The sequence below is a fragment of the Rhipicephalus microplus genome, chromosome 1 (genome assembly GCF_043290135.1).
Source record: "Rhipicephalus microplus isolate Deutch F79 chromosome 1, USDA_Rmic, whole genome shotgun sequence".
In the NCBI taxonomy this organism is placed as follows: domain Eukaryota; kingdom Metazoa; phylum Arthropoda; class Arachnida; order Ixodida; family Ixodidae; genus Rhipicephalus; species Rhipicephalus microplus.
In genome coordinates this window covers 281,968,608-281,987,943 of record NC_134700.1, presented here as the reverse complement: position 1 = coordinate 281,987,943, position 19,336 = coordinate 281,968,608, and the positions used below count along the sequence as shown (strand labels likewise).

Here is a 19,336-nt window from a genome sequence, read left to right as displayed (position 1 = left end):
GTGGACAAATACGGTGCCACACGTGACTCGTGTTGTTATCTCATAACAGCTTTGCTGCAAAAACAAAAACAGAAGTTGGAGAAACAAACGCAATGAAGGAATGCTTGGCTCTATTCCAAGAGTATACGTGCAGAAACTACGTAAGCTTCTACTGTCAAATAGGTCGCAACAGAAAGATAGCGCAAGAGAACGAGTTCTTCGAAAGATTACTTCTGGGAGACATTGGGGCAAGATCATTCACGTGGCTTTGGCGTGTTGGATGCGATAAAAAGTAGCGCCAATGTGACTCGTGCACAATACCAAGTGCATGAGGTAGGTGCAAGAAGTTTAGCCGGGTGAGTGTTTTTTTTTTCTCTTTGAAAGGATCATATTACACGATATGACATCTGAAATAGAAACGTATATGAGCGATAAATGAAACGAAAACTTTCGTTTCATTTTGTACAATCGAATTTCTGTCTATAGCACACGTGCTTGCCTCATCTTAATGGAGGTGAAATGCCAGAGCTTCGTGTACTTAGATCAAGGTGCACATTAAAGGCACCGACAACTACCACGAATATGAAATTAGATGGCACCACTGACAATAAGATTGTCCCTTAGATTGACTCAGACAGACGCTTTTTTTCTTTTTTCGTGTGCGGTAGTTTGATATTTATAATTGTTCACCGAAACTTGCGAAAAATGACCTGTGGAGCTTTTGGTGGCAAAAGCATGAACGATTCGATGTACCTGGTAACGTGACCGTCTATTACTGTACGTGGTCGACAATCATTTAGTTAGTATTGAAATACTGTTAGTTTCTTCATATTAAAATATATTGTCCATGAAAACGTACATATATAGCCTGCCATAGTAGTATACACAAAAATGGCGCTGCCTTTGCGTGAAGTAATGATCTCATGCTCGTCAGGGCGTCTTGAGCAACTTTTTAGTTCACTTCATGCAACAGTGCGCACAGTTTTCGGGCCGTTTAGATTTTGTAGGGACATTTTTTCCATACCAACACTTCGTCTCAGAAATGACGGGCATTGTTAGTAGGCGCGGCCGTGCATATGCATCGTGACGTTTTTTTGAATACTTGACTTGGCTCGTGTATCCAAAGAGTAAGGAAGCCGGGACAAGCCACCCATTACGCAGGCCCAGTAAACCTTGAACGCAGGCGCACACATATTGCTAAAAATACGGGGAAAGTGTATAATGCCACATCCTCTCACCGTAACAGCCTGTTATTTTTAAAGTAGTTAAAAAGCTCAAAATAAAGATGATTAACTATATAGTTGCAGGAACTCCTGCGAAAGCAGAACGACGACAGCTTTCACATTTGGAAGAAGGACTCGCGGCACCGCTATCATTACTCAGCGTTGCTGGATGAAGGGAGCATCTGTGTTTATAGTCTTTAAGGTCGAAAAATGCGGCTTGTAAAATGACTACGCGCATTTGGGATTAACTACTGCAGCTGCAAAAACTACGAAAGGTCTGCTTTCTCTCACGCCAGAAAAAAAATTTGTCGAGGAAAATGAGTTGTTTGTCTTTTTAAAGGCATAAAGGTGGTCTAAACTTGCTTGCTGACCTAAGTTGACTCTTGCGCTCTTGGGACCTCATGGGTGCAACTTTAGGAAACTTCTACGCTAATGGGGGAATATATATGAATCTTTCTAGTAGAAACGTATTGCTATAGGTTCGCTAAAAAGGCGCGCAGATCCGCAAAAAAAAAAAAATATGAGGTGAGGTGCGTCTCCCAAGTAAGCCTTTCAAATACAGCACTCATTTACTTGGTAAACAAATAGCCACATCAATTTGACTCACGCTGGAAGAAAACTCTGTGAGGATAGGGTCAAGAACAATTGAGCAAGGAACGTACGGGTGAAATGGGCATCTCTAATTCTGTTTTTTGCAGGATTGAATCACCTTGGGGCTTGTCAGCGTCTCCTATTGTCATGTTGTGTCAAGTAGGCATAAAAACTGGTATTCGCCACTATGGGTAAATTCTGCTATTCGCTAGCAGCCCACTAAAATGGAGAAAGCAGCAGTTGGCTCAAGGAATAGCCGACGGCGCTAGTGCACAAGACTCTAGAAATTATTTGCCATCCAAAAAATGATAAAGGTACGGTACCTGTCTTTAGACAGGTACCGCACCTTCCATCTGAAAATGCTGGCAACACTGCCTCCGCAATTCAGCGGCCTGCGGCGTGGCGCACTTTACCACGTCGCTTGAGATCGAAACCATCGCTGCCCGTTCTATTTTGTCCACCGACGGCACGCCCTTGCTTGTCCATGCACAAAAAAAAACCTTGATTATCTGCTCCCCCCCCCCCCCGACTTTTGGAAGCATGCTTCCGCTCATTGCCAAAAAAAAAAGGGGGGGGGGGGGCAACGGTATACCCATGCTCTTCATAGTTGCGATACAATCGATACATCGTAAATGTATTTCACTACGTAGATACAAACACAAAAAACATACTCTGAAATACTATCGCGATACTGCTTAGCCCTGAACTACGGTAAGCAACTAAGGCATAAAAAACTTCTATATGTTAGGAAACACCCTTCCTTACCTGCTGCATGAAACTGAAACCGGGCCGGCAGGGAAGAAGTACACGAGTAAACTTCAGGTTCTTTCTATGTTGTCAAAACAACGCTCCCCACACGGCGCCCGAAACGCACCACCCGAGGTGGTATAGCAAAGTGGGAGGAAGCAACGTATACGCTGCAGCTATGCAAATAGCGGCGATTAACTCGATGGTCGCTTGAAGAGGAGAAGTTCTATAGTATAGAGCTGAGAAGAACTTACAAGTACAGACTGTGCAGAATAGTATACATAGTTACTACGGGTATACAAGTTACCAAAAAAAAAGGAAATACTTTGAAAATGAACATTCTTTAGGGTGACCCAGCGGGATTTTGTGGAGCCGACGGTGCCAGAACGCTTGGTGGAACCAGGGCTGCTTCTTATTCCCTCGATGCTCCGCCTTTACACAACTCTCAGCGAATCGTCGCCTGTTTGTTCTGTGATGGGGCGGTACACTTGGCAAATCGAAAATCCCGTCACAAGGGCGCCAGTCCCTTGCACATGTGAGGGCTCATTCCCATCTTTCCAAAGAACACAACAACAAAATGCAAATAAAACAAAACTAAACCAAGGTCTAGATGCAAGGGAAAGCTCAGCTGGCGCACAACTATGCAAACTTAAAGATATACGCGTACTGGGATATGCGGCCACAAGAAAGACACCCATGGTAACACGTCAACTTATTGCCGATGGGACAGTGATCCGCCTGTCCCCTATGCGCTGTAAGTGGAACCGATCGCTCTCCACACGTGGCTCTACTTACGAGCTCATTTGAACGAATTAGCGTGGGAATAGCTGAAGGCATGACAGTGTGACAGCATTGATCAAAGGTTGCGACCGGGCACCCGTTCACCACGACGTAGGTGTCGCAAGCCCACCCGCTTCTGAAGCAAGCCGGACCGTGACAAAAGGTCGACCAGAAGCAAGCCAGACCGTGACGAAACGTCGACGGTGATCCCACCGTATCACAACCCACGCCGCCTTAACTCGGCGGTGAGTTTTAGGCGCTCAAACAGCAATCGGTTGGACCGTAAGCCAAACCGATGCGAGGGGTCCCAGAAAGGGCCCATCTATGCGCAGGCCGAAAGTGCCATGAGGCAATCCGGGGGTCAACACAATGACGTTTCTGTACCTACCCCTTTGTCGTCCACGGAGCGGGGGGGGGGGGGGGGGGGGTTCTTTCTCCTGGTTGAACAAGAAACTATAGGCGCAGGCGCCTCAGCTTTTCGAGAGGCGCCGTGCGGGCACAAGGTGTTTACGGTCAGCGCCGAACCGGCCGAACACGATATGAATGTCGTGAAAACAGTTCTGAGTGCCAGAGCGAATTCAGCGCAACGGCTGGCATGCCTCCCCAAGCTTGCCGCACGAAGTAAATAAAGGTAAACAAAAACCGCCGCGCAACCACTTCTTACCGCGGTCCTACAAGAGGATGAGAAGAACGTAAAGGAAAGCTGCTATCCGATGCGATCATTACGTTTGTTCGTGCCGGCGCCTGTATGTGTGCTTGTACATATACATATGCAAAACTGGAAAATTTCTGAAAAAGTGAAATCCCAACCCCCCTCCTTCCTCTGGCTGCTGCACCAATGGTTGGTTTCAATTTTCTCATTTTGCCACCTTGAAGTTGAAATAGCGACGATTGATATGATCGCTGTTTTCGGTCTTACCACTTGCTTCCACGGGCTATCGATCGCTCTCCAGCTGCAGACAGTTTATTGCGCACAGATTCAATGAGCACGGGTATCGAAGGCGTCATTCGCACAATACAAGCCGTTAAGAGTACTTGTTTGTTTCCGTCCGTCGCAAAGAGGATACATAGAACAGCTTCTGATACAAATGACAGAGAAAGATCAAAGAAGAAATGGGGTGGGGGTGAGCTAGTGATAGTGATCGATAAATGGCCCGTACGTCACCGGTCAACCAAAGTTGGCACGGGTGTGTTCGGCTCACGAGATAAAGGCACCTTAGATGACAATCACGTGTTTTCTCTCATCAGCTCCGCAAAGTGAGGCGCAGGTCTCGGCACACGTTAGGCAATCGCGAGAAAACAACCAAACAATTCCTTTGTTATTTGCCTCGATTGCCCCAATGTGCGACGTCAAATAGCTGAAAGCTGGATGGCGTTATTTATTGCTTGGCTAGCCTTGTAGCCATTGCTGCATGCAGTACGTGCAACGGGAGAGACGAGATATTGTTACGTCTGGCAACGCAGAACGAAGTTGTTAGTGCCACAGCTTTTTTCACTACCATTTTCTTCGTAGGCCCCAGCTTGAGCATACGTGAGGTGAGCTGCAAAAATGCAATTTTGTTTGTTTGGTTGGTTTAGTTCACCTTTCTCACTTTTGCTGTGCAGCAAAAAAAAACCACTTTTTTGTAAAGATGGTTACAATGTGCGTTTGTCTTCACCTTGCGTACATGGCGATAGCATTGTGAATGTATACAGGGAAGTCCACCTGCGCGTGCCGATGCGGCAGCATACGTAGGTAGGCAAAGTTTTTATAATATAGATTAGTTGCTGTTTAACTGCTTGTCCCGTGCATCAGCGTTCCTTCTCTGTCTTGTATTCATTTCGTGCTATGCAGTACTTAGGATTTTTCACATATGATTGCAAATGGTGAGGTGCTTAACGCCAGTTATCTTGGTTGGTTACTCAACAATGCGTAATTATGCAGCATCTAATACTCGATCTTATACAAGGTATAAACACTGAAAATATTTGCACGTCGCAAAAATTAATAATTCACTACTACGTATTTGTTTACATTGTCAATCACACCCACTATAAGACAGAGAGCATTCAGAAACGGGGGGGGGGGGGGGTAAATGACGGTGCCTCCTTAGACTTAATGCTCGAGCAAGCCATCAGAGGAAATGTTTCAAAACATTTATCAGGTACAGTTGAATTCGCTATATATATGAATTCGCTATGTATGAATTCGCTATATATGTGTGACGTAGGAAGGCAGTGACTGATGATAGAGGCTGATGAAGAAGAAGTGAGAATAGAATAAACTGGGTGTATGAGACTTCGTTGGATGCGACACTGCCTCTGCGCAAAGCTTTATCTCTAAACTAATTTTTGAGATTGGCTTTAGTGTCATTTTAGTTTCATTTAAGTATTCTGCCGCCTGGTTTTTGGCCCATCCCCCTCTGCGTGAGAGCGCCATCCATCTGAGGTCATCAGCATCAGCGTGAGTATGAGCCAGGCCACATCTCCCTCATATAGCGTCACACGAGTTGACAGTATGGAGACCTGCCAGCCCCTTGATCAGTCGCTCATCATCGACTACCGAATAATCGCTTAGAAGGACACAACGACAAGCACCATGACAGAACCATTGGCAGACCTTGACATCCCCAAGTACGCCGGAGCAGTGGATGATGGACCCATGCAGGACTGGTTCTACCTGTTCGAGCTCCACGCTACCGCTGCTTCATGGACGGAACGGGAGATGATCACCAACTTCACTGACTACATCTCCGGTGAGGCATTTAGGTTTTACTTCACCCACATCTTTGAAAACGACGAGTCATGACAAAAGATCAAAGAAGAGATGATCGCCCGTTTTAACGACTACGATATGAACTTCCTTATTACCAATCATCTGGAGACAATCCCACTCAGTCGCCACAGTTAACGCTCTTTCCTCAAGACGCATAGCTTTCCATGAAGTTTCTCTTCTGTACGAAAGTCGGCATCTTTTAAATCATCGCTCCAACATATGACACGAGACGTTGCTCACCCTATTGCTCCCCTGCATTCTTCGTCTCGCATATATAGATAGTCCACCACCTTGTTTTCTACTATGCAGCTCTTCAAAGGCTCCAAACGTGGCTATTCGTGTCATAAGAACACCTTGTTCACGGTAGACCTGCTGACGCACGGGGAAAATACTAAACAACGCCATGATGACTTAAGAGTGAAAATCAGTCTTCACACATTGGAGCAGCTTACTCCTCATCTCGCACAATTGGCCCACCTTCTGGTTTTCCATCACTTGGCTCTTTCATCGCTCACACGCCCACTACGGTCGGATAGAGCTGCAGAACTTTGAAGATATTCAGCCAAGCCCAGGGCCTACCGTCCACATTCATGCATCAGAACAGCTGATCTCCAAAGTTGCGGACACAGAAAAACAGTTTCAAACAAAATCTGACCAAATCAAGCCTTTGTCGGTGTCGCCGTCAAGTTTTCAGCCACCTGAGAGTCCCACCAACACAGGAGGCTTGGAAGGATCAACTCTCAAGCACTGCCCTGTGCCAGATGCATCCATTAAGAAAAGCGTTGCAAGAGCCTACAAAGAGTTTCCTGTCATTTCTACGGCACCACAGACTTGCCAAAATCTGCAGTTCAAACCTGGTGATGCCACGTCACTTGTGGTGCCCTCATGCAGTGCTCACCAATTTAAGAATCGAACCAATTCAGAAGTACATCATACATCGAACCTCGTACGCAGTTGTCTTCTAGAAGCGTCCGTGATGAACCACGTCACCGAAGCCTCTGAAGAGCATGCTAACAATGATGGCGCACCACCAACTATGACCCATAAGCAAGACACCAGCTCACAATGCACCAGCTGTCTACAGGACACGTCATCTGGTGAAAGAAATGAATGCCTAATTCTAAACGGGGCTCCACCACAGCCATCTCCTGAGCAATATCAGCAAAGCAAGCAAAGCCAAGCCCACAAACTCATGCGACAACGAGAGAGACTGCAACGAAAGCATCGACGAACGCGATACGCAACTGAAGCACACTCACCAAGTGAAGAACATCAGAGAATAAGATCTCTAACCCAAAGTCTCTTCCAAGACGTCAGACACTTTCTCGCACAAAGTAAAGTCGCCAGAGACGCTCCCTGCGCCTACTCTTACACCGACTGCGACACCACAGAAAACGCCGAGAAAGACGCGGAAGCACTGCTCGCACACCGCAAGCACTCAGGCACACCGTCACAGTCTGTCAAAAAGCACGCAAACAAGAAGCACTGGGAGTGCACCATTCGCCATGAAAAATCCGACCCCGACGACATCCGAGCTACTGATGCAACAAGGCGTTCCAACCTTGCTCAGTCCTCACAAGAGTTCAAGCAGTATTGCCGGTACTCATGTTTACTCCGTGGCCCACTTTCCCCGGAACGCAACAGTCAACCTCGCCCACCGGAGGTGTTATAGAATTCACCAGACTGCTCCCTCAACCTTGAAGATTTAGTGAGATTGTGGAACATTGTCGGGACATGAAACTGTGAATTTGAGCATTATTTTGTTTAATCTCTTTTTTCAATTTGCTGTAGTTCGTAACTGGTGCCATCTTTCGGGGGGGGGGGGGGGAGTGAATCCTGTGACGTTGGAAGGCAGTGACTGATGGTAAAGGTTGATGAAGAAGTGACATGTTGTATGAGCCAGCTCACGTCTCCCACATCTAGCGTCACATATATCTATAGAATAGTGTGTCAGCTGGTTGGTTCATACTTGGCGAGGAAACAGCGCCAAAATGAATCAAAAGCAAGTGGAGATGAATCACAAGGCTTACGAAACACAACTTCATTTTTTTAATTTTTTCTATCAACCGTATTATAAGTAAACTTTTTAGCTTCACCGCGGTGGCCTAGTAGATAAGGTACTCTGCTGCTGACCCACTGGTCGCGGGATCGAATCCCGGCTGTGGCGGCTGCATTTTCGATGGCGGTGAAAATGCATGTAGCCTGTAGGCCCGTGTGCTCAGATTTGGGTGCACGTTAAAAAATCCTAGATCGTCTAAACTTCCAGAGCCTTCCACTTCAGTGTCTCTCACAATCATATGGTGTTTTTGGGACGCTAAACCTCACATATAAATTAAGTATACTTTTTTATACGGGAGCAGCAGTAGAAGTGCATCTTCTATTACGTGCGCAGTAGAAGTGCACTTTTTACTCGGATAAGAACGTTATCTCTTTCTGAAGGAGCGTCAAAGGTGGCTGATACAAGCAAATATCACCTAATCTGTGAATATAAACTTTTTCAAAGAGCGCGTTCATTAGAGTAATCCGCGATAATAGTACAGTTATCAAACACTTGTTCAGAAATACAATCTACAATGTGTTCAAACAATCTCTCAATTGTCTGTTTTACTGAACATTCACTGCTTAGTTGGCTTGTGAAATCTAATACCACCATTCTAAATAATACAAAAAAGTTAGACAACGCAAACCACTGCGGAAGAAGACAAAAGGAAAGTGATCTTTCTTTTAGCATATTTTTCCGTGGTGGTTTTGGTCGTCTAATTTTCTTGTAACATGCACCAACTATTCCAAAAGAAGTTTTACGTTGAAAATAAGTACCCCCCGAGTATTCTTTCCCCCCTTTTGAATTCTGAAGAGTCGAACAGAGTGATTTTAGACCCTTTTCACTGCTTCATTATCACGTTGGCTGTCCATGCTTCTTCTCGGTGGCAAAATTTTGTAGTTTCAGTTTTTTTTAAGTACGTAGTGAGCATACTTCTTCTTGCGAGGCAGCTCACCGAGGCCTCTTGTTTACGTGCTATTGCCTAACGTGAGCGTCTTCTCTTTTTTTCAAGTGGTGAGCCAATAAAGTCGAGTGGAAGAAAAATGTCTGGAACCGCAGATATGGCCTCCCTTTGGTGCTTCTCCTCCCCTTTGGATTGGCGATGGATCACAACTACGATCGTTTTCGCGGTGACGTACCTGTTAGGTCGCTTTTACTACCACGTATCAAAGTACCCGAAGGGACCCGTCCCATTGCCGCTCGTGGGTAACCTACTGGGTGAGTGTCTTGGTGCTGAGTAATTTGTGTTGTTCTATTGGGTACCTGAGCCTTCAAGAGCGCATATAAGAAGAGATAGAAATGTAACTATTATGCAAGAATCATTGTATCATACTTTAATCTTTAAAAAATAGTGAAGACAACCTATCTTCTAAATTAAGTGAAGGTATTAGATCGAGGCAAGTCATTTCTATTTTTACATAGCACGTTTTCTAAAGCGTGCCCATGTTTCAAATTCCCAAAGTCCTAATCTGACTTTCCAAAAGAGCTTTTTACAAGTAACATGCCTCTACGCGTAACTGTGCACTCCTGTCGCCGCTTTCTAGCGGAGTATAGTGTTGTTGCGAAGGAGGGCCTTGTCCACGCTCCTTTAGGCCTTATCACTGAATCAGCGTATGCAACATCTTCTTGCTGAGGAAAACTTTTCGAAGGACGACGCGCCACGGTCGGTGTGTTCGTTCATCGTTCTTAAACAGTGCATTTAAGTTACACCCATTGTTCCCTAAGCAGCTTTCTACAAGCGTTATTGGAGGCTTTTTGTATTGCGCAAAATACTTACCTTAAAGAAAAAAGGTCTCGCTGAACTTTACTAAAACCAAAACTTGACTAACCTTTACAACAGAATATTTCGATCAGATGCGAAGCTTCTCGTGGTCGAGCTCAATCTGATGTGCGGCGTGACCACCTAAACTGCGCATGCGCGCCCCTCCCCCGCTCCCAACTACCACTCTCAATCCCCCTCTCTCTCCTCTAGGCATCCTTTCCAGTGGCGTGAATGCCCCTATCGCACATGCGCTCCCACCCCCTTCTCTCTTACGCTCCCCACTCTCTCACCCTGAAACGCCCACGCAGGAAGCATCTGCAAACCGATGCTCACTCCGCCGTCTTTCTCCTCTAGGCATTCTTCCCCATGGCGTTGACCCACCCATTGCCCATGCACGTCCCCACCCGTCCCTCTCCTTTCCTAAGCTCTCCTTTCCCTCACCTCGCAACGCCGATGCAGGCAGCGTCTTCTAGCGAGTTTCTTGATTGGGAAAAAAAAACGACTGATCGCGGTGCACAATAGTTCACTGGCCACTTCGTATATGAATATAGGCACTGTTCTTGACCTCCAAGATAGTGACGGTGGGATATTTCTCCTGTGCATTGTTGGGCAATGAAAATCAGCAGCGTGTGCGTTAACTAAAAAGTGCAACTGTGTATTCTTTTTTTAGTTTGCGGGTCCCTGTGCCCCAATCGGTCTTATGTCTCTAATTGTCTATTAGTGGCGATTGGCGTGTTCCAGTAGGAAACACCGGTCAGTCACTGCGTGCCTTGCACCCCCCCCCCGGTTTCTCTCCTGCCCAACACTGACGAGCGCCAGCGTCAAAGCCGCCATCAGTGTGCGTTAACCTCTACACAATGTTTCATTTCGCAGGATATGGCGTATTTTTTTTATAAAAACGTATCGTTAATGCGTCAAAAAGTGTGTAAAAGGGCAATCAGTTTTAAGCTGTAGCGTTTTCGATAAGCGTAACATGTGCTTAGGTTTGATTTTCTTAATTTGACATTATCCATGAACCATGCTTTTGTACCCTAACAATTCTGCCCACCGCTGCCGGCAGCTTTGCGCAACGTGACCGACCTGCACGCAAAGTCAACCGAATGGTCAAAGACATATGGTGACGTCTTCACCTTGTGGATGGCCCACAGGCCTATGGTGATGTTGAACAGCTACACAGTTATTCGGGAAGCACTGGTGCAGCGACGGCACGACTTCGCCGGCCGCTTTCCAACCAGATCAGGTAAGCATCCAAACTAGCAAACGTACTGACACGTAACGTCTTAGTCAGAACATTAGTTCATCTGTTGCAGCCAACTCCTGTAAAATTGAAGTTATTTATTTGTATTTTTCGTTTATTTCAAACGTTCTGGGAATTATCGTAAGAAATCACTTATTTTAACTAGTGCAGGCTCTCGCCTATGTTTTATCATTGAACGAAAATTTGTACAATGCTTGACAACACAAGTCAGCGTGCAACATACGAAGGTCTGAAGCTCTTTAATTTGATGCTGCAGTTTTCTTTTTTTATATATTTCATAACGTTGGTTTTTATTCAAAGCTTGATTGATTGATTTGTGGGGTTTAGCATCCCAAAACCACGATATGATTATGAGAGATGCCGTAGTGGAGGGCTCCAGAAATTTCGACCACCTGGGGTTCTTTGACGTGCACCCAAATCTGAGCACACGGGCCTACAACATTTCCGCCTTCATCGGAAATGCAGCCTAAGAATATTAAGAAATGAAGCTTAAGAATTCAAAGTTTAGGAATAGCTTAGGTGAGTCAGTGCTCTCCACCATATTGTCACGTGGTCGTGACGCTGATAAAACCACCTGCCTGTCTGTGCAGGATGAAGCTGTTTATTCGGCCGTACTTGTGACCGATCAACGGAAAGCCAGATTACAAAAATGCACACTGGCATTGATAGCAGTGTACAGAGCGTCGGCCATCAATAATCTGACAAGTGATGAAGCATGTCGGCATTTATACATGTGCCGTCAAATGTTTAAGAGTTATCGCTAATTGATTGATTTGTGGGGTTTAACGTCCCAAAACCACGATATGATTATGAGAGACGCCGTAGTGGAGGGCCCCGGAAATTTAGACCACCTGGGGTTCTTTAACGTGCACCCAAATCTGAGCACACGGGCCTACAACATTTCCGCCTCCATCGGAAATGCAGCCGCCGCAGCCGGGATTCGAACCCGCGCCCTGCGGGTCAGCAGCCGAGTACCTTAGCCACTAGACCACCGCGGCGGGGCTAAGAGTTATCGCTAGGGGCCACGTAAGTTTAAGAAGAAACTGTAATGTTCACGTTATGGAAGGTTTTAATCGCGTCGCAAGGTTTCAAGATTATCTCGATGGTTCTCGGTCATTTGGCGTGGTTTGCGCACAGAAGCACTTTCAGTGTAATAGGGCAACAAGAGAAAACTTGAAGTAGTGTGGAAATATTGTGAATGATACGTGGTTACAGAAATAACAGAAATAAAAGATATTGGCCGAGTGAATAAGGAGCAATGAAATGAATTCAGTAACTTTGTTAGTGTTTGATATTTCAAGGCTTAAGATAACCGATCGAGCCAGACAAGAGAACGGGAAAAACATATTGGATGAACAATGGAACAAACTGGCGAAATTAATTATTTTCACTTACTAAAACTGGTTTAAATTTATTTAATTTAGACACCTGCTAAGCGCAATTTATCGCATATATTATGCATGAATGTTTATTACGACTTCATTGAAAATGCTCAGTAGTTCTGTCGCACGTATATGTACTGGGTAAAAATAAACTGGTGCAGAAAAACCTGCAAGAACGAAAAAGCTGAGGCTTCCTGGAAGCGCCATTTTCAAACCCGTCATGCGTCACAAATTCCTGACATGGAGTGTCACCTCTTTGAGCTTATGCTCGCCAAGACAGAAATTCCGAACTCTTTCGAAAGAATGAGTCGTTCACCATCGACCATACCTAAGGTGTCAAAAAAAAAGACTGTGCAAACGCTACTGGGCTTTTTTGCGTTCAAGTGGCCTTCGGAACAGCTTTAGCAACTCCCTGCGCGCACGCGCGTGTTTGTGTGAGATTGATTGATTGATTAATTGATTGATTGATTGATTGATTGATTGATTGATTGATTGATTGATTGATTGATTGATTGATTGATTGATTGATTGATTGATTGATTGATTGATTGATTGATTGATATGTGGGGTTTAACGTCCCAAAAGCACTATATGATTATGAGAGACGCCGTAGTGGAAGGCTCCGGAAATTTCGACCACCTGGGGTTCTTTAACGTGCACCGAAATCTGAGCACGTGTGCGTGTGTGTCCTTTTTATGTATTTTTTTGTTTTCTCCTTTTTAAAACCCTTATTTCCCGACCATGTGCAGAGCACCGAACCGGTTACCTCTACCAGGTTAATCACTATGCGCTTTCCTTTTCATCTATTTCTCTCTCTCCGACTGCGACCGCACCCTTATGATCCATGTTCACAGCTGCTGCCCTCCTCCCAAGTGGCACTTCTGCTAGCTCCTTCGACCGACGAAAGATGAGCGAGGTGTTTCAATTAAGCTTGAAAACCATCAACAGTCGGTCTCCCCGGGGAGGCTATGTTGTTTCATGTGCCCTTCGGGTGACCGAGGTGGCAGAATCATTCCATCTTTGCTTGTGTCGCCTTCGTTCGTATCGCTCGCGCTTAGAACATGCGATGAGCGGGGAGACGTTATCTATTTGCAGTATATACAGAACATTACACAGACGGTGATGCATAAAAGCCACGAAGCCTGCTGATATTCCTTAAACGAGGAGCTTGGGTGCTCCTACCAATCAAGATTTGTGGGTGGGCTGTTGAATGACTGACTTTTCACGTCAGTTTGATTGGCCATTATTCTGGTTCCAGGAGCCCTGCAAAACCAAGGCAACCACGATATAGTATTCGAGGACTACAACCCCTGTTGTAAGGCTCTTCGGAAGGTGACACTGTCAGCGGTGAGGTAAGTATAACTACTACTGATCCATTTAGTCTAGACAACTAGTGTCTTTTGTTTGTTTTTTTCTATAAACACCTTGTGTGATGCTTTAAAAACTGTGGCTTGACTTTCTAAAAGGACAAAGAAACGAAAGCATAAAGGCGTTGTTGGTACGAAGATGTCACAACGAGTGCCCTTCCACAATAATGACGAACGCCGGATAATGTGTGTAAGAGAATGCATGATTATGTGAATACCTTAAAATTTTGTTGATCAATCTACTTCCACGCAATCCTGGCGCATGGAATAAATCCACCGTTTCTCAAATATCATTAGTTCGAAGCGTGGCGTGTCGGAAACCTCGCCGAACTTGATCCGCGATCACCCATGGCATCTCGTCACGCACTCAGCGAAAGACTATCACGTCAGACAAGCAGGCGAGGATCTCAACAAAATTAGGCAGGTTGAGCTCGTCTCCAAGTACCTGAAACAACAGCGATGCATCTTTTCAACAACCAGGGAGGCATGCGGAAGCCAGAGGTTTCATAGAAGGAGGAGACGTTTCACCTAGGATAGAACGTGTGCTTGCCTCGGTACACTGTTGCACTGTTTCGAAAATGAACGCTTATTCATTGTCATCATAATCATCACCATCATCATTATCATCATGATCATCGTCATTTTTAATAGCGCCCTTTTCGATTTGACGTTCAAATCAAACATTGCTGATTTGATTTGTGGGGTTTAACGTCCCAGAACCACTATTTGATTATGAGAGACGCCGTAGTGGAGGGCTCCGGAAATTTTGACCACCTGGGGTTCTTTAACGTGCACCCAAATCTGAGTACACAGGCCTACAACATTTCCACCTCCACCGGAAATGCAGCCGCCACCGTTCAAATCAAACAGGCACCAGTTCAAAACACCAACATTTTCTGAAAATTCACGAACATTCATGAATACAAAAAATATGAAGATAAGGATACAAAAATATATCTACAAAGGCAAACTTGCATAAATGTCTTGCAATATTTTTTTTAGTGCAGCAGATTGCCATACCAGCAATAAACCATCCTTTGAGCTCTCCCGATTGGTCTGCCACCATGGATCAGTGGCTAAGGTGTTCAGCTGCTGACCCCAAGGTCGTGGGTTCGATTCCAGCCATGATGGTCGCATTTCAATGGAGGTGAAATGCTATGCAAAGGCCCGTGTACTGTGCGATATCAGTGCACGGTAAAAAAACACCAGATAGTGAAAATTAACGGAGCCCTCCACTGCGGCGTCTCTCATAGTCATATCGTGGTTTTGAGACATAAACGCTCAGATACTATCAACTTTCCTGATAGTTATGTGCACAGGAAGAGTCTTCCCCATGTTTGATTTCAAGATGTTAGGTTAGAATTAGTAAGTGATCTTATAATTATTATAAAACAGTGCTGCTTAATAATAGAAAGGCATTCAGGAAATGTTTCATATTCGATTCCGGTCACTCTCGACACTGCTTTATTTTTATTACAGTCGTTTGAAAAATCTCTGCTTGTAGACCACCAACTTATTGTGCCGAATACGAGGTATAATTTAACAAGGCAACGTCGAGTAACGCCACTTCTCTTGACGGGAAGTACCATCTATGTCAAAAATATCGTAGTGGGCAATCTCCACTGCGCCAACCCATTTGCCACAACATTTGTCGCCCCCGCTTCCGCGCAAGTGCAGAGCATTCGAATTGAATTTGTGGGCCATCAATATGTAAATATTGCTGACTAGCCACATGCTATAAATACGAGGTTGTTAAAGTACCCCAACAACAGTGACCTACCACTTAGTCATCACTGAGTTGAATATTATAAGCACAGGACGCTAACGTGGTTGTTCGTCTTCGGCCATGCCATATTTTGTTAGTATGTGGGAATCGTTGAAAACATAGCTGACAGTCTCCCTGCCGGGAAGAATAGAAGAGGCCGTGCACCGCACAGGCTGGGAACGAATAAAACGCTCGGTTCTGATAAAATCAGGTTCTTATAAAAATCGTACAACGAGCCACTGTTAAAATTGCAGTTGCCAAGAAATTGCGTGCTGACATGAAGTTGCAGAATGTTTGATTTTCAGATGTGCAGTCTACGGAAACAAACTATTTTGTATTAATCGCACGTACATAACAAAATGCCTTATTTTTAATTCATTCGAGAGTCCTCTTCTAGAACCACAACGCCGCAGTTGAAAAGTGTGTGCGCGCGCATCTCCGTGCAGCCGCTGCTGCCAAATCCGGCGACAAATCACCTTTGCTAGTTGCGTCTATCCCTATATAGTAATGCATAACTTGGCCGAGCAAGCGTGATTCTGGTGTGGTCGTAACGCGCCTATTATACTTGATAGTTGGTTTCCTACACACCTTTTATCACTGGTGGCCTCTTGCCTTTGTCTTTTTTTATTCTGAACAACCTGATTTTTTTCGTGGAATGTTTTTCGACACCTGTAGAAACAAGTTCATAAAAGCAACATTATTGAATCGCAGACAGTATGCTGCCAGCAAGTCTCTGGAAAAGCTCTGCACTGATATTGTTGACGCATTTGCGGATTCCCTAAAAGAAGGACCACAGGTCATGGACCTGAGAAAACCTATTTTTTCTCTCCTTTGCAAGATCATAGGAGTATCTATATACGGCACAAGGTATGTAATTTATTTTTCTTTCTAAAGTTGTATTTTCTTGCAAGCTCACTCGAAAGCGAGAAAACATAAACTGTTCGCCCTTTCTGACAGCGTGACGTCTAACCCTTAGGATGACCTTTTACAGCCATATGCCTGTGCATTAAAATGATATTTGACATAAGCAATGTTCAGTGTATCGAAGCTTGAGCATCAAGTTCGAGCTAACTGACACAATTTAGCCAAAGCCAGACTACTGTTGTACAATACGATTGTCTAATTACAAAGTAAACTGAAATAAATGCACTAAGCTTTTTTTCTAACAACGTCTCCAAACGCAAACAATTACCTTTACTTGAAAGGAGTTCATCTGTGCAACCGTCACAAAATACTAATGTGCATTTATAACGTTCTCAAACTACAGACGTCCACTGAAGCTTCAACTAGTCTGTGCAGTATGTACCGACTGTTTATTACAACAACGAGAATTTTGCTTGACTGGTTTGGTTTAATCACCACCCGTCATATGTTCCCTTCATGAACTAAACTGCTTTCGTGAAATCCAACTGTTAACTCTGGCCCTGCTGCGGAACTTGTAAAGCATTGTAAACAAAACTTGCTGTCTTGTATGTCATTGAAGTTAATCGAATTATCATGCGCATAACGGTGCAGACAGAAACGAAGCGAATAGTGTGATGCCAATGTTTGAAGGGGCGAGCTACATACTCAGCATGCAGCGTGGGGGCGGCCATGTGTAATTACTTCGCGTTCCTTCTCGATTTCTCCCATATATTCGAGCCAGTGATTATTTCAGTGTCAACAATAAAAAAATGGCCCCGTATCTGCGTGTTACACTGCAAATGTCGTCGAAAGACGATAGCCTTGCGACTGGAGAGAGTGAACAAAACGTTTATTTGATGTTCAGCGCAAGAAAATCGGTGAATAGTATTCTGGAGGCGTTGCATTAGAGTACCTCGAGAGTGCAGCGGAGGCGAACGAGTGCAATCAAGTGACGTCACACGTGAGACATGAGCGGTATCTCGCAGTTATCCTAGAAAACGGGTCGTGCACCGTGTGCGCCTGTCTCTGAGGTGATAAGGTGTAGAACGCAAGACGACGGGTAGGTGCCAGCACCGTGTCGTCTAAGCAAAGCTTTGGAAACACTTGCCGTTTCGTGCAAGCGTTGCATGTCCAGCGCATCATTATAAAGGCTACGATTCTTAAAATTACTTATGTATGCCTTTTCTAGTAAAAAATACACATACTTAATATTGACGTCTTGTTATAGTGCCTCAGATATGCACAATATTTGCTTTTTAATTGACAATTGCACAAGTATGAAGGCTGAATCTTGAACAATATTGGTGGGCGCTGCAAATGGGGTCGGCTGTCTGGAGTATCGTTTGGCCAGTTTGGTGCCGTTTAGGGTACCGTTAAAGGTGAACAAAGAGCCTTTATTGCTGATAAAGTGTGCTTGTCCCAACTTTGAAAACGGGAAAGCTTTATGCTGTCCCATAGTAGAGTACCTTGCACTCTCAATTGTTAACAGCTTTTTCTAAACACACAAAGAGACAAACAAATTAAAATATTTGCGTTGGAGGTCCCCAAAAAAGACTATCATCTTTAAAAAAGTCAGGCGGTCCTTTCTGCTTTCAAGTAAGCTGACTAGAAGACGAACACCATCTTGTCTTTCTGCTCAGTCAGTTGTCTTGGTATCTCCCCACCCCCTAATCGGAAACTTTCTGCACAAAATGTCTTTAGCGATGCTGCCGGAGTCCAAGGCCTTGCAATTTTTTTTCCACGTCACGTGGTTTTCTCGTGTCTCTGGGACCGGCCTACGAAAAGACTGTGCCATATGATGGCGTTATTGTGTGAATGCATGATGACCTCACAAATTTCGCAGTTCTGTGCCGTCATGTTCACGTCACGTCAATTTTCGCATCACTTTTTGCTGACGTCCACGCCACCGACAGTCAGTCTTCGCACTTTATGAGACATCGAAGGCATTGGCCTAGATAACGCTCATGCCACCCTTTCCTATGCAGGCTGTACGAGGAAAAAGAGGATATCCAACGCTTGGAAGACTTCAACCGCCGGTTCTACGAAATTTCGCCCAATGGCCTGCCCAGCGACATCGCTCCTTTTCTGGCCGTTCTGTATTACAAGAAAGAGAAGAGGATGGCGGCGTTGTTCAGCGAGCTCGGAGAAGTCATACGAAGGCTGTTCTCGAAAGCCGAGGAGACCTACAGTCCAGGTACACATACAGGTGTCATAGGCAGAGTATTACCACGCACGCTTCTTGTTCGAAGTTTGCTGTATTCGGTTTACACCCACAAAGACGGTCAACAAAGCTGGGCGTAGACCACGCCTCAGCGTTCGAGAAACTTTGAGATTGTAGTAGATCGTTATGTTAAGATTATGCGCAGGACGCCAACAGCCAAGCTTGATTTATTGATACGTGAGGTTTAACGTCCCACGTATCAATGGCGTCTGTTATATGATTATAACAGACGCCATAGTGGAAGGCTCCGGAAATTTTGACCTCCTTGGGTTCTTTAACGTGCACCCAAATCTGAACAGTCAAGCTATTCTCAGAGCTTACACGGCCGCCTTCGATAACGCTGGAATATTTCGATACCACCTATATAGTAACCGACGCGCTTTATCGCTTGTCAGTTTATCGACGGCTAACGCTCAGTTCGCCTATATCAGTGTACGTATGGCGTGCATCACTGCCTGCAGATTGGCCCTCCATTTTCTGGCCCCGAGTTCGACCAAATAAAAAGTTCCATATTTCTGAATTACGCGTCTTCACCATTGTGATACCGACAGAATATACTTGT

At 45.0% G+C, this 19,336-nt stretch overlaps 1 protein-coding gene across 1 annotated transcript in view; it reads left to right on the top strand.

Moving 5' to 3' along the window:
• The first annotated feature begins 216 nt into the window (after nucleotides 1-216).
• Nucleotides 217-19,336, top strand: part of LOC119188277 (steroid 17-alpha-hydroxylase/17,20 lyase) — a 30,876-nt gene continuing 11,756 nt past the window's right edge. The window contains exons 1-6 of the mRNA XM_037436238.2: nucleotides 217-335; nucleotides 9,129-9,334; nucleotides 10,939-11,118; nucleotides 13,777-13,870; nucleotides 16,362-16,517; nucleotides 18,539-18,747. Of these exons, the coding sequence (XP_037292135.2) occupies nucleotides 9,160-9,334; nucleotides 10,939-11,118; nucleotides 13,777-13,870; nucleotides 16,362-16,517; nucleotides 18,539-18,747 (814 nt within the window). The 5' untranslated portion in view covers nucleotides 217-335; nucleotides 9,129-9,159. The remainder of the gene's footprint in view (nucleotides 336-9,128; nucleotides 9,335-10,938; nucleotides 11,119-13,776; nucleotides 13,871-16,361; nucleotides 16,518-18,538; nucleotides 18,748-19,336) is intronic.